Source organism: Diceros bicornis, chromosome 21, assembly GCF_020826845.1.
Source record: "Diceros bicornis minor isolate mBicDic1 chromosome 21, mDicBic1.mat.cur, whole genome shotgun sequence".
Lineage (NCBI taxonomy): Eukaryota > Metazoa > Chordata > Mammalia > Perissodactyla > Rhinocerotidae > Diceros > Diceros bicornis.
Window position 1 is genome coordinate 11,557,958 of NC_080760.1, and position 15,936 is coordinate 11,573,893.

A 15,936-nucleotide genomic window follows, 5' to 3' on the forward strand; every position below is an offset into this window, starting at 1 on the left:
TATTAAACTAAAAATTCACTTTGCATTTGTTAATACATTTGAGGGTTTTGTATTTATTTAGATGCTCCCCTCCAAAAACAAATAAATAACCTGCTGTCGTAAAGAATGTAATTGAGAGAGAAAGCACAGCTGTTAAAGAACATATTAATACTAACCAAGTTTTCTGATAAAGGAGACAATATAAGGAAAGAGAAGAGAATTTTTACCCCTCTCACAGATTTCAAGCCTCAAGTTCAGCAGAGAAGTAATGATGCAAGTCTTCAAGCATTCAATCCCATAAGAAGTGAAGAGATCCTTCAGTCTTACCCATAGGTCTGTTTCTGTCCCTGAGGTCCCTGTGGCTGGGGTGTCGATAGGAGTCCCTGTAGTGGTGGGCAATGGCCATATCATCCAAACGGTAATGCTGAGGTGGAGGTGGGGTGGGGTGAGGCAGGCCGTTGGGCTGGTAGGATAAGCCGTTATTTGGACTGTACCGCTGGCCTGGGCTAATAGTGCATGGTCGCTTGCTTGGATGTTCTGAGTGCAAAGGCTCTCTGTCAAAGCCATTTTCTTTGGTTCTGAGCGGGGAAGAAAAAAGTTTGTTTCATAATGTACTCAGAAACCAACATAGTTCAGACACTCACATTTGAACTTGTAATATAAACAGAATATTCCTTTATTGGCCAGAAACTTTCTAAACTTAGCTTTCCAGCAGTCCTTTGGGAATTCACTGAAACCCATACCGAGGCCTAAATGATCACAAGACTGCACACAGGAGAAAATGTTTCACTTCTCACCAAATTAGCAAACATCGTTTCAGTTGAAGCTCATGTGGTTAAGTCACAGATAAGAGGGAAAAAACCCAAGCTCCCCCTGTAGATAACATTTTATTCAAAAGAGAGTACTTGCCTTCTAACAAATTACCCTAAGACTGGTTGTATTTGATGAAGATCCATCAACGTAGAATGGCATCATTCTCTTGATGAATTCTTTTTTTTTTTTTTGTGAGGAAGATCAGCCCTGAGCTAACATCCATGCTAATCCTCCTCTTTTTGCTGAGGAAGACCGGCTCTGAGCTAACATCTATTGTCAATCCTCCTCCTTTTTTTCCCCCAAAGCCCCAGTAGATAGTTGTTATGTCATAGGTGCACATCCTTCTAGTTGCTGCACGTGGGACGCAGCCTCAGCATGGCCGGAGAAGCAGTGCGTCGGTGCACGCCTGGGATCCGAACCCGGGCTGCCAGTAGTGGAGCACGCGCACGTGGCTTAACCGCTAAGCCACAGGGTCGGCCCTCCCTTGATGAATTCTTAAGTACAGTTATTCCATTTATCCAACCCGGCAACTGATTTCCGTGTCAGAGAACATGTAAGAGCTGTGTTGCCCAATACAGTAGCCACATGTGGCTGTTTAAATTAAATGTAAGTTAATTAAAATTAAATAAAGTTTAAAATTCAGTTCTTTAGCAGCAGTAGCCACGTTTGAGGTGCTCAATTGCCCCCTGTGGGGGTGGCTATGGTATTGGACTGTGCAGATAGAAAACATTTCCATCCTCTCAGAAAGTTCTATTGGACAGCACTGATCAAACTGAACTGATGCAATAAAACAGTGCAATGTCTGGGACTCTGACATGACCTTGGGTCACCAAGATAATGAGTCAGCAGTCACACAGAACTACCTGAGACTAGAAGGAGGATCTACGTGAACGCCCCCTATTTTAAAGTTGAGGAAACACATGCCCAGAGGACTTGTGTGACCTGCGTGGGGTCATCAGGTCTTAGGGCAGGATGGACACATCTTGACTGCACTTCATCATGTGATACACAGAACTCTGAACTTGGCTTTCAGAAGGAATACGGGATGAGACCTGATAACTAATCACTGCTCCCAGATTCTCACCCTGAAGTAGGGCTAAAGAAATATTTTCTGGCTGAATGTAGCTCTCTGTTCTTAGAGACTAACTCAATATACTCAGTAAGATAGGAACTAACCACATCCAACTTTGACCGGAATCACAGCTCCTAAACTAATTTTTTACTTAGTAGCTGGCTCTCCTCACAAGACCAGCACTGCATCCTTAGACCAGTGCTATCATCCATTTTCCCTGGGAAATTTCCCTGTAAGAATTCTACCAAGTACAGTAGCTGCAGATTTCTGCACACCTTTTTTATTTTAGGTTGGTGACAATAGCATAGATGCCTTAAGACACTTCTACTTTCCTAGTGTCTAGAATGGTATGTGTTTGAAATACCGGAGGAATCTGAGTGGAAAATGACTTAACAACCGAGATCATTAAGGGCAACAGGATTCTATAATGAACCATCCTGTATGTCCCTTTAAGGTAGAGTCCCAGTGACAAGCCCCAGCGACAATCTGACAATCCACGATAAAGGACTTAGAGACAGAAGATACGGACACACAAAGAACTGAGGGAAACTCAGCAGAGTTCAGTATGAAATAAATACAAGCCCAGTACATGCTGAAGAAGGATGCACTGTTCTGGAGACAGGAGACTGACCAACACTGGAAATGACAGCAGGGCATGGTCCCCGTGGGAGTGGTGGCCAGAAGTCTCAGTGCTGCTCCCATCAAAGTATGTATCTCCACTAAAATATACTGACTCCATACATATTGATCAATAGATTAAAATGTCCAGTATAATTCAGACATTACCTAAATGCATTGCTTTAAAATAATTTTTAAAAGTGAAAGAAAACACTCTAGATGTCGATTTATCTTCTAAGAGGAAACCTATGTGATTCTAATCTGTATTTTCATATCCTATATATTTCTGAATAATACACTTCAACATTCAATGCATATTACCAACATAAATCAGTTGTAAAATACTGAAGACTATTAGTAGCTATGAACATAATGCTAACTTAGCACCTATCTTACTGGCAGTGTGATATAGTGCAAAAAAGCACTTGACTGGGAATCAAGAGACCTGAGATCTAGTCCTGGCTCTTCCACGACTAGCTGTGTGACCTTAGGCAAGCCCCTTAACCTCTCTGGACCTCAGTTTGCTCATCTGTAAAATGAAAGGGTTGGACTAGATCAGTGGTTTTCAAACTTCGCCACTTGAGGTGCTTAAGGGGTTCTGCAGGCAATGAATTTCCCCCTAAACAATCAAGATTTAAAGGACCAGAGGAACACACTTATTATTCTTATTCATTTTAAAAATTGGGGTACCACCTAAGGTTTCATTTTTAAAGGAAAAAGTCTGCTGTTAAAATCAAGTTTGAAAACCACTGGACTAGATTATTTCTGAGGTCTCTTCTAGTTAGAAAACTCTGCAATTCAATTACCCTATGTTTACACTTAAATGTCATGGTTATGCAGATCAAAATCTACAGGGCTCAGTCAAGTGTCTAAGTCAACCACTTGAGCTAACAGGGAATTTCTCTGTTCTTTGCTTTGAACAATTTAATTATTTATAGCTGATTTTTTGCACAAAAATAGAAAACATCCTCTCAATACCTTACAGCAGCCCCTATTGCATTTCTAAATATGGAAATACCTTTGACCCAGTTGTGTCAAACAACCTCAACTTACTGGTTTTGTCTCTTCTTGTTCAAAGATAACAACAACATGCAACATTAGAAGAATTCTTACAATTTTCAAAGTGGTGAGATACGTTCTTTATCTTTACCCTCAGATCAGTGGTCTGATCCGTGTTATTACTCCAATGACCTATGGTTATGAAAAAAAAGCCTCCCTTGGGCTTGCCCAAGTTTACACAGCTAGTCGTGGCAGAGCCAGGACTAGATCTCAGGTCTCTTGATTCCCCACCCCAAAACAAGGACAGTCACACCCTAAGAAGCAGGGCCAGGTCCTGAGTCTCTCCTATCATTTCTGTCCGGTCTCTATTGTCCCAGCCGGGGTCTCATCACTTTGGTAGCTCTTGAAACAATAAAGCTCATCACCTCACAGAGGTAGTTATATTTTAACAGCAAAGCATTAAAACGTTCATGGCCCACAGCAATAAAGTCATGAAAGGTGTCCCTGGCGCTTCCTTGAATCACACATATCTATTTATAAGACCAACCCTATTCAAAGGATGTATGTCCAGAAAGGTAACTAAAACAACTTAAGTGCTACTGTCTGTGCTTCTCAGAAATGCCTACAACTGTCTACATCTCATTTGCTTGGGCAAACTCCAAATTTGCATGTTTGTTCATTGCCCTTTCAAAGTATATTAGGCAAAACTAACAAATACTTTTCCTTGGCCCATACCAGAATACTCCTGAAATAACTCAAATTCTCATGGGAAGTCCATCATGTCTCATGGATTTCCGGAAGGCATGTTTTCTTTGTTTTTTTTAAATCAACCCGAGGATATTCTATCTCCCTACCAGAAGAAATTTTCCTTAACATGATCTAACCACTTCAATATTTAGATGCCAATCACTTCTCTCTCAGGGTCTGATGGTCCTAAGAACAGAGGAACACTCAAGACTCAGCTGTGCGACCTTGAGATAACCTGGCAAACGGTATGGCTTCAGTCTCCTGTCCAGGAAAATGAAACTAATAGGAAACAATATATGTAAAACAAAAACTTAGGCAACCTAATTTGCACTTTACCCCAGCTCAGGCTGTTTTTACTTAGTTCCTCAATAACAGAGGCTGTAAACTGAATTATTTGAGAAAGAAAACAAACATTTTTAAAAAAATTTCCTCCATATAAAATACTTTAAATGTCATTATTAGCTAGTGTGCACTGATAATCCCTTAGTACCGCTTATATAAAATAGTATAACATACAAGGAAAGGGGGAAGAATGAAAAATACTATCATAAGATCATGGCAATAAACAGAACAAGAGGACCATATCAATCTCCTCCATGACAGAAGCAGGCATAAGTTTTTTCCTAGATTAAAAATTTTTTTTAAGTGGGGAAAATATCACTATAAAGATTGTTCAAGGGAGAGGCAAATTGGTACAGCATAATAAACCTCAGAACGGCAAGGAAGAAACTTAAAAATTCTAATCTTAGGCCTGTTACGAATAAATACCTGCCTCAGGTGCTCCCTCCTCCAAGTTACCACAGGTATTTCAAACACAACATGTCCAAACTGACATCATCTTTCTCTGGTACTTTCTGTATTAGTCAATTATGCCACCCCCTACCAGTCAGCCAAGCAGAAACCTGGAAGTCACCCTATGACTTGCGTCTCTAAATCAAGTCCTGCTGCTGGTCTCTTAAGCAACTCTGGCATAGATCCCTCTTCCCTGCTCCCCAGGGCACCTTATTACCTCGGCTGATCACACCACTGTCCCACTCTGCCAGCGTCTCAGCCAGAGCTGGGGCTGAAATGCCAGCAGAATCTCAAAATAATAATGAAAAAAAGATTCTTTACTTTTGTATTTTAGAAGTCTATATCTAAATCTCAGGAGGTAACACCTCTAGTAAAGAAAAGCCCAAAGATATTAATAACTTAATATTAAACCCATCTTTCTTCCCTTTTCTAACACATGCAGTTTGTTAAGGTTTCCATATAAGGACTAGATATTGAATCAAAGGAGGTAAAAATCATTCTTGTTATCACATTTTTAAAACATAATTCAGTAAAAGGTTTCTTCAAGAATTGTTAGGAAATAGGTGAGTTTAGATAAGAGTTTTACATAACCCCTTTTCTATTGGTGTTGAATAATGTATCTGAAACAAAATATATTACAAATTCCCGTGTCCTTAAAAAGAAAATCAAACCTAATTCTTCACGACAACCTGCGGTGGTTTCTGTGTTCTGCTATCACCCTGGAGGAAATGGGATATTTAGGTGGTGAAGAGCAGAGAGATGAATGACACAGGAGCATCACTACCAGACCATATGGAAAGAAGTGCCTTCAATCTCCCCATTACTAAACAACCACCTAGGAGATAACTTCCTGAGCAGCATGCTAATACCTTCAGGAGTAAATAAGTTACAAGTGGATGTTGGCCACTCCAGACACATAAACATGATACCTGGACCTTCAAGGATTACAATACGAGGTTCACAGAGTCTTCACTCCCCCAGTGAGAAGGTGGAATGCTTTCATCACGTGTCTCCTCAAGCTCGCCATCTGCTCAACTGTTAGACTGCCTGTGACGGGTTGTCCCCTTGCCTTTCCTAATTTCTGGCCACTGCAGAAGATTTCTAGTGCTCCTGCTGTCGGGAACTATGCTTTCTTATTCTAATCTTATTTCTTATTCTAATCCATTATCTATACCTTCCAACTGGAGCCCTCCAGTTTTTCCTGGTCAGTGAACCAATCATGCATTGTGTTCCTGGGTTGTTCACGGCTATTTTCATCGCTGTGGGTGTTTCTGAGAGGCATCTTTTAAAAGGATAGAAAGCAAGAAAGTAAGCAAGAAAGCAAAAAAGACTCTTGGGGGAGAAACCATTTGTTATACTACTGAAAATGACTGTATTAAGTTCAATTCCTTGTTCAAGCGGTGTTTTGTTGTTTTGTGTGTGCATGGCCTTGTTTTAGATGCCTGGTGTGTGTAACACGCTATCCTGAGCTTTCGTTGGCATACAAAGAGGAGCAAGACACGATCCCCCAACACCTTCCACAAGATTACGGTTTAGTATTAGACTTAAATTCTTTTTGCAAGAGTACTAGCAAGAAATCTTTTACCATAAACACATTTAAGTAGAGATATAAGACTTCTATATTTCCACGCAGGACCTGAACTCGGCAGGTACCATAAAAAATGTACAAAAGTGGTATGCGAGGATCAGAGGCAGAGAAGATCACTCTAGAACGCACACTCAAAAAAAGAGGGGCAAAGGGGGTGGCTTCAAATTTGGGCTGTGCTATTTGTTGGCCAGATGAACTCAGGAGGTTTAACCTCTATGAGCCTCTGTGCTTTCACCCACAAAATGGGGATGATTATCTTAAAGCTACTAAGAGGACTATATGAAAAGATCTACCTAAAGAGCCTAACACAAATTTGGCCTTCAATAACTTCATCAAAGCACTTGGTTTTCAAGCTGGGTCATTCAGAGGCTAGCGGTATAGAATCATAGTTATAAGAACATGGGTGTTCAACTCAGAACCTATGATTGAAACCCATCAGTGCCTCTTAGAGGCCATGTGGCCTCAGACACATTATCCAGCCTGTCTGAATCTATGCAAAACGACTGTCAGGAAATAAGTGCTACGTGTTAGTATGTAAATTATTTAGTACGGGGCCTGACACATCTTAAGTGCTCAGTAAATAGTAAACATTATAATATTTATGATTGGGAAACCTTCAAATAGTAGATCCTGAGTTAGCTTGTGAAGTATGAGTAGAATTATGACATACAAAAACTAAGGAATATTTATTTTTTGTTTTCCTTGCCTGAGTAGACATTGTATTCAAAAAGATACTGCTAAGATCAACATCAAAGAGCATACCGCCTATGTTTTCTTCTAGTTTTATGGTTTCAGGTCTTACATTCAAGTCTTTAATCCATTTTGAGTTATTTTTTGTGCATGGTGTAAGATAATGATCTACTTTCATTCTTTTGCATGTGGCTGTCCAGTTTTCCCAACACCATTTACTGAAGACACTTTCCCTTCTCCACTGTATGTTCAAGGCTCCTTTGTCAAAAATTAGCTGTCCATAAATGTGTGGGTTTATTTCTGGGCTGTCAGTTCTGTTCCATTGATCTGTGTGTCTGTCTTTGTGCCAGTACCATGCTGTTTCATCACTATAGCTTTTGTGTGTGTGTGTGTGTGTGAGATCAGCCCTGTGCTAACATTTACCAATCCTCCTCTGTTTTTTGCTGAGAAGACTGGCCCTGGGCCAACATCCGTGGCCATCTTCCTCCACTTTATATGGGACACCGCCACAGCATGGCTTGCTAAGCAGTGCATCGGTCCCTGCCCAGGATCCGAACTGGCGAACCCCGGGCCGCAGCAGAGCACGCGAAATTAACTGCTTGCGCCACCAGGCCGGCCCCTCATTACTACAGCTTTGTAGTATATTTTGAAATCAAGGAGTGTGATACCTCCAGCTTTGTTCTTTTTTCTCAGGATTGCTTTGGCTATTTGGGGTCTTTTGTAGTTCCACATGAATTTCAGGATTCTTTGCTCTATTTCCATGAAAAATGTCATGGGGATTTTGATAGGGATTGCAATGAATCTGTAGACTGCTTTAGGTAATATGGACATTTTAATTATGTTAATTCTTCCAATCCAAACTAAAAAGCTTCTGCACAGCAAAGGAAATCATCAATAAAACAAAAAGACAACCTACTAATTGGGAGAAGATATTCACAAATCATCTAATAAGGTGTTAATATCCAAAATAAATAAAGAACTCATACAACTCAACAACAAAAAAACAAACAACCTGATTAAAAAATGGGCAAAAGATCTGAACAGACATTTCTCCAAAGAAGATGGCCAACAAACATATGAAAAGATGTTCAACATCATTAACTATCAGGGAAATGCAAATCAAAACTACAATGAGTTATCACTTCACACCCATCAGAATGACTGTAATTAAAAAGACGAGAAATAACAAGTGTTGGAGAGAATATCAAGAAAAGGGAACCCTCATACACTGCTGGTGGGAAGGTAAACTGGTGCAGACACTACGGAAAACAGTAAGGAGATTCCCTCAAAAAATTAACAATAGAACTACCATGTGAGCCAGCTATTGCACTTCAGGGTATTTATCCAAAGAACACAAAAACACTAAAGCAAAAAGCTATTTGCACCAGAACACGGAAACACTAAAGCAAAAAGCTATTTGCACCCCTATGTTCATTGCAGCATTATTCACAACAGCCAAGACTTGGAAACAACCTAAGTGCCCATCAACAGATGAATGGATAAAGAAGATGCGATATATATGTCCCTTTACACACATACACACATACATACAATGGACTACTACTCAGCCATAAAAAAGGATGAAATCTTGCCATTTGCGACAACATGGATGGACTTTGAGGGTATTATGCTAAGTGAAATAAGTCAGATGAAGAAAGACCAATATTGTATGATTTCACTCATGTTGAAGACAAAAAATACAAAACAAAACAACAACAAACAAACACATACATACAGAGCAGATTTGTGATTACCAGAGCGGAAGTGGGTGAGAGGAGGGCAAAAGGGGTAAAGGGGTACATTTGTAAGGTGACGGATGGAAACCAAACTTTTGATGGTGAACACAATGCAGTCTATACAGAAGATGAAATATAATGACGTACACTGAAATTTATACAATGTGATAAACCAATGTTACCTCAATTTCAAAAAAAGGGGTGGGGTTGAAAAAAGAGAACCAGAGGACAGAGCAGAAACCACCCATCAGAATACAGACTAAGGCAGGGCTGGACCCTAGGAGAGGAGCAAGAAATAAGGCTAACAATTTCAACGTAGAGGCTGGAGTGTAGAGAGATCAAGATGTCCTCTACAACTATGCTATCTTTCTCATCATGTAAATACAACTTCGTGCTATTTCACTAGAAGCCTTCACAATTGATGTGACTAATATAAAAAAAATCACTTCTACAGGGATGATTACTCACTTCTCGAAACTGAAGCACACATAAAAAATGTAAGACAAAACAAGAATGTATGAATACAATATAAATTCCCTACATTTTTTCATAGAAATCTAAATGCAGTAGATAATACAAATTTAATTCTTATTTGCATAGTCAATTAACTGTAAAGTATACCTTGTAAAGTATACCTACCTTTTCTCTTGAGAAAGACAAAAATATTGAAACTTCATTCATTTTGCAGAAAAGGAAAAACGGGCCTAGTAGGTTCAGCTGCTGTGTACTGTGTTGACAAATCTTATATATTCAACCAACATGGTTTCAAAATGACTGCCTTCTGACCCTCCAACCTTCAGTGTTTTCTAACTTACTCATTAATCCAGGAAACCTGGCTGGCTGTGGATCCTCTATCGTTATAAAGATTTATAAAACCCCAGAATATTATACTATTGCATTTACCCACTGGAGCAATTATAGAGAAGAAATAAATGAGGAAAAAGTAAGGAAAAAAAATTCTTAGTTGAGCTTTCCTTATTTAAACTCTATACATTAAAACATTTTGTGCAGCTGAAAGATTTCAGGTATGTAAATATGCTGGTTTCTCCACTAAGAAGCTTTGCTACTTGAAGCAAGTTCTTCGGGCCTTAGTGTGCTCAAGCATAAAGAGAAAGGGTTGGCCTGCTGAATCCACAAGATCCTTGACAAATTATATACTTCTAAAGTCCAAGCAAGTCTTTTTAGAAAATAATGTTTAATAATAGGGGAGGAGTTGGGCCGGCCCTGTGGCTTAGCGGTTAAGTGCGCGTGCTCCACTGCTGGCGGCCCTGGTTCGGATCCCGGGCGCGCACCAACGCACTGCTTCTCCAGCCATGCTGAGGCCGTGTCCCACATACAGCAACTAGAAGGAAGTGCAGCTATGACATACAACTATCTACTGGGGCTTTGGGGGAAAAAAAATAAATAAATAAAGTTAAAAAAATAAATAAAATAAAATAATAGGGGAGGAGGAAATACCTATTAATGCAACTACCTGGCCTTCGTAATAAAAGTTGAGATGTGTTAAACTGAGAGTAATTTAAAGCATAATTACATTAAAATGATGAGATACATATATACATATGAAGGGGATTAACACAATGTTAATCATTTGAAAGGGGAGGAGACTGTTACCCACACAAAACCAATGATCATTTGGTTTGATTTGTTAAGCAAGATTCTCTGAGTCAGAAAATTAGCATAACAAGTGAGAAGACAATATTAAAGACAAATTATAACAAAAAGCTGGAATATCAAAGTTGTGAACAAAGACAGACAGCAATGATAATTAACACAAGTATTTTTTTGGATAATAATTTTTATCCATTCTGCAGTCTCAAAAAAATGCAGTTTTGCCCAACTGCTCTTTTCCCTCCCATTCCTTTGGCCATCCTCATGAGCCATCGTGGTGAGCAGTTCTAAAGAATTCTCTTAACTTCTTGCCTCTATCTTTGAAAGTGGTCACTTCACGGAACCAGCTCCACAGCAGGGGTTCGTAGCCCCTTCTTGAGCTTCTCCCATCACAGCATGGCAAAACAAAGGTCTCCCACAAAGAATAAACTTTTACATAGTAACAAAGAGTAGTAATCAGAACTTTTTATTAACTTTCCCTAATATTTTAGAAAAAAAATAGAATGATTTTTAAGTGAAAATTGCCTTTTTCTAACTTGGGTTCTACGATATTCTACAAAGACCTACAAATCCAGTACAGTTCTTCAGGGACTCACCCCAGAGCTATTTTCAAAAAGAAGCAGAATAAATTTCACTGTTCCCAACACACACACACAAAAAAAAGATTTCATAGAATTCCCCAGAATATTCATTTCTCTGTAAATAACAATAATGTTTAAAAAAAAAAAGGAAAAAAAAGACAACCAGTGACAATCGTATTTAAGGATGAGAAGAAAGTTAAATTTGCCAAAACCCATCCCTGAAACACATGATGGGTGTTTAGTAGATTAAATCAGCAATTGTCACGGAATTTAAGCCCTCCAAGTTGTAAACAAAATATAGAGCGCTCTTTTGTTCATGACGTGTCATGAACAAATTACCAAAATGTGTTTTCTCCTCAGGTGTCAGTTTTTCCCTCTTTTAGTGACTGATGGTTCCCAGTGTTATTACAGAAACAGATTGATCTTTTTAATGAGCCAGTTTAATAGACTCCAAAATCTCACCGTGGTTGCTCATCCATGTCAGACCATATGCACCAACAAAACATTCAGTGAAACAAAAAAAACTCTGCTGTCAGACGGCTCTATACTCCATAAAATTTCATATAGTAGATCTGGATGTACAGATAAATAACCAGAAGAGGAAAATGCATATGCAAACATGATGCAGAAAATATATGCAAGGAAATACTGTGGAGGCCCATATTTTCTTGGCTCTGATCAAATTCCCACAAGATACAAATGTATTTACACAACGTATTCTCATTACCCTTCCTCCTAACTCTTAAGGAAATCCATTTGCCATCTTTCCATTATAACACACACTTCAGGTTCCACTTGAAAAAGAATGTTCCGTCCAAAGAGCAACCGTGTGAATTCTGACTCCAGCAACTGTCTATGAATAACCACAGGCAGAACAAGACTGAAGGCTTTTTCAAGAGTCCTACCTCACAGAATGCAAAGATGCATACACACACAGCGACAGATCATCAAAACAGAAATGCTAATTTTCTGTGGAATTTATATGAAGTTTCCATATCAATGTTAGCACACTGCTCAGGGCTTACCTCAGCACTGTCCAGGGAGAGTCTAAAGGCACAGTACAGTCAAATATAAAGCACTGGGAAAGAACCAGTGGGGAAAGGCCGAGAATACAGAGAGAGAAATGAAACAGGTTTTCACTCTGCCTGTTACGGCTCCTTAGCAGTTAGGGTTTCCAGAATAGATATGTCCATTTCCAATTTTGCCTAAAGGATTACCTTTACATTTATTACAGCTATCTAAACTTTTCCCTGTTACCCTCTCTTCTACTCAAATAAATGTTCTTCTTCCCAATTTCCATCCAGTCTCCCCCTAATTCTTTTACTGCATTGGCCTGGAAAAATGGAGCTGAAATCTCTCAATCCCTGCCTGCAGCACTGATTTCCTGCAGAGCAGACGGTTAGGATTAGACAGGAGCGCACACGGGAATCACCTGTTCTTGGGCTGCCTCTTGGTTTCCAGCATCATGTGGACACGCCACTCAGACACCTGCAGTAAGCAGTTCCCTTTAAAAGCTAAAGTCTTAAATGCTTAAATATGACCAAGGAAATACGACTCGCAAAAATAAACAAGTAGCACTGTTGATAGGTCATATAGGGAGGTGGGCCTACAGTATGTCAGAGTAAACTAATATTTAACCTTTTGCTTTAGGAATTTTAAACTATTAAGCAGTCCTATGTTAAGAGGAGAAAAATTCCAGAGATTGTAGCATAAAAACTGCTTAACAGAGGATTATGTAATAACTGTATGTAAACTGGCTGGCTTTTAATAACATTCTGATTTGCAAAGCAGCTAATACATTTAAGGGTAGCTAAGTCGGTCACAGAAAGATGTCTCTGAGCAGCTCCAAGGATCATAAGCTCCTATGAATCTGGAACATCATTGTGCCAGAGCGTTAACCTCTCAAAGGCTGTTATACTCATGCCTGATGAAATGCAGAAAGAGAGAACAGATAAGCAGAGAAAGGAATCAAAGCATACGGCAAATAAGTTTTTGCATACAGTTGCATTTTAAGATTCTCCATATTTCACAAATACTACGCAAAACACTGCTAATAAGACTTTACATTCCTATATTAGAAAATAATTATATATGAGGATGAAGGTATTCAGGAAAATCATTTTAATAAGGTACATGGGAAATTTCATGCATATGTCTTATTCAACAACTACTTTGTAGGGTTTAATGGAGAAGGGACTTTATTTTACATTTCTTAGAATTCTGTTATGAGGGCAGAGTGCCTGACAGAATAAATATTGGCTGATAAATAAAACTTCTCAGCAAAAATGCCATCTATTAGTTCTATTACTTAACTCTCATCTTCACTCAGTTCATCTAGCTTCGCAGTTTTCTCTTAGTTCATATAAAACCCAAATTAAATAGCTACTGCACTGTATTTATGGAGTAATACATAAAGGCCAGCTTTCAAAACCATCATCTTTTGAGAAAACTTGGAACAGCACATTTCCTAACACTGAAGGTAAAATATGTGGTTGGGCTGCATTACATAACAAATGAGAATTTTAATACCAACTGTGTGTCTAAGAACCATCAGTGGCACTTAGTACATCTGAACATCATTCATCTTCACCTTTTACTTTAATATTACAAGCAGCAAAGATTAACCTGCACAAAAGCCTGATACAGGCCAGAGATTCATCACTCTGGAACATCCCAGGCCAGAGCCAGATTCCCAAGATGGCCATTCTAGTTTATTGCTATTTTGCAAGAGGTGTCGGTCAGTAGTTTAGACAGGCATGAGGAAAAGGCCATGGCTAGTCCAGGGTCCTCCTCCCTCTCACCTGTCTGGAGTTCGCCTCTTCCCGTTTTCGTTCACATCGAGAAGCAGCTCTGAGGAGTCAACAGGTGAGGTGGTGCTGGCATCCAGAAGCAGCTGTTCATGCTGGGCGAGGTACTGGGCAGGGTTCTGTTTGGCCAGCCTTGCGCAGTGGAGGAGTTCACGCTGCAGCAGGGGCAAGTTGGCCTGCAGGAGCATGACAGGAACGAGAGGATGGACCGGAAGGCCCCTTCTAACCAGTGGACCTATTCTGCTTTTCAAACACTGCTGGAGCACAACTCTCGGCTAAAGAAAAATGTCATCGAAATGCATGCACTAAGTTTGACTCCTAGGCACAGCTCTCAGGACCGAGCTACAGTGATAGCCTCCCCTGGGGCCCAGACTGTCCAGAGCGTGAGGTGTCTGACCTTTGTGAGCCACCTCACCTCTCCTGTCTCCATGCCCACTGATAACACTGAGAGAAGCACTTATTTTTAAGGACCCTTCATACTCAAACATAATAAGATTATAAACTATAGGGTATCAGATTCCAGCTCCATCCATGAGCTACTTTTGTTTTCCACAAGGAAGATAGAGGGTACGTGAAATATACACGTTTCCATCAAGCTGAAAATAGGCTCCCTGACACATCCAGTTTTGTATCTAGTGACTTACCCAGGTAAAACAGGCTAATCCTGTGAAATATCTTTCTTCAACTACTAACTTCAAATGAAAAAATATAGATATGAACACAGATTATTTTTAATAATCATCAGATTCATACAACATTTAAGTCATGGACTGAGTACACTCTGACATCCTGGTTAGAATTCATGCACAAAGCAGCACATACTACTAGTCTACAAAGGTAACCTGCTTTTTTTACAGCAGCTTTCTTCCAGGGATTATGTATATATTTTAACATTAGAAGAAATCCTGTGTACCCACCACTCTCACTCCTCACCAAGCCCAGCACTTTGAAAACGACTCTCAGAACATGCTTGTTGATAGATAATTCTCACAATCAGATGTAATAAAAGGGAAGGAAACAATTTCACACATAGTAAAGCATTAAAATGAAAACCTTAGAGATGGAGTTTTACTCTGAAAAGTAAACTTACTCTGACATTGTAAATCCAGGTTGTTGTTGCTTTTTCTCTTCTGTCTCCTTTATTTTTATTTTTTACTTTTTTAGAGGAGAAGGGAATAGAGGGGATCGTATGGGAGAGTCAACAGCACTCATCCCCCATAACACTTAACTCTCCAACTTCAAGGAAAGATCAATAACATAAATCTCTTTGCAATACAAGGATTTTGTTTGTAGGAACCAGGTGCCATGTACACTGATTAACCCATTGGGTAGAAAAGTGTTTCGGAACACAGGATGTCCCAGTTGCCTCAATCTTTGGGCCCAAGAGCCTTAAAAAAGCCTTCTGGAGTATAAGGAACAGATACCAGGGCTGGATTGGCAACTCAAATCTATTTTCTGAGAGTATTAATCAAGGAACCATCTCATAATAATACCAAAGCATATTTCTGCACAAAAGACTACAGTATTTGCTAAAGATAAGCACATACCACACACCATAACAATGAAAATGACTTCCTACATGAGAACAATGCCAAAAATAAACCCTTTGTAGTTAGTCCAGAGAACCACGTGGGTAATATGTTTTCAAATATTTTTTAAACTCTCTTTTTTCCTCCTTAGTGAAGGTAGATCTCGGATATCATGTGCCATAAAATAATAAAATAGCAACTCCACGTGAACATTTAAAAAGTTTTTAAGAATCATTCTGAAGTATATGTATAAGATCTAAATTGTCCAAAACAATATACTGCAAACCTCTCTGCTCCAGGTTCTTTAAGGATCCCAAAGATAAAAAATGCTAGAACAAGAAATGGATTAATAAAAGAGGAGACAGGGGCCCACC

At 39.4% G+C, this 15,936-nt stretch overlaps 1 protein-coding gene across 13 annotated transcripts in view; it reads right to left on the reverse strand.

Moving 5' to 3' along the window:
* RUNX1T1 (RUNX1 partner transcriptional co-repressor 1) overlaps positions 1-15,936 on the reverse strand; it is a 140,516-nt gene that overhangs the window by 35,231 nt on the left and 89,349 nt on the right. For all 13 annotated transcript variants that reach the window (XM_058564582.1, XM_058564584.1, XM_058564583.1 and 10 more), the window contains 2 exons: positions 14,028-14,209; positions 307-557 (listed from right to left, as the gene is read on the reverse strand). In XM_058564582.1, coding sequence (XP_058420565.1) covers positions 307-557; positions 14,028-14,209 — 433 coding nt within the window. The remainder of the gene's footprint in view (positions 1-306; positions 558-14,027; positions 14,210-15,936) is intronic.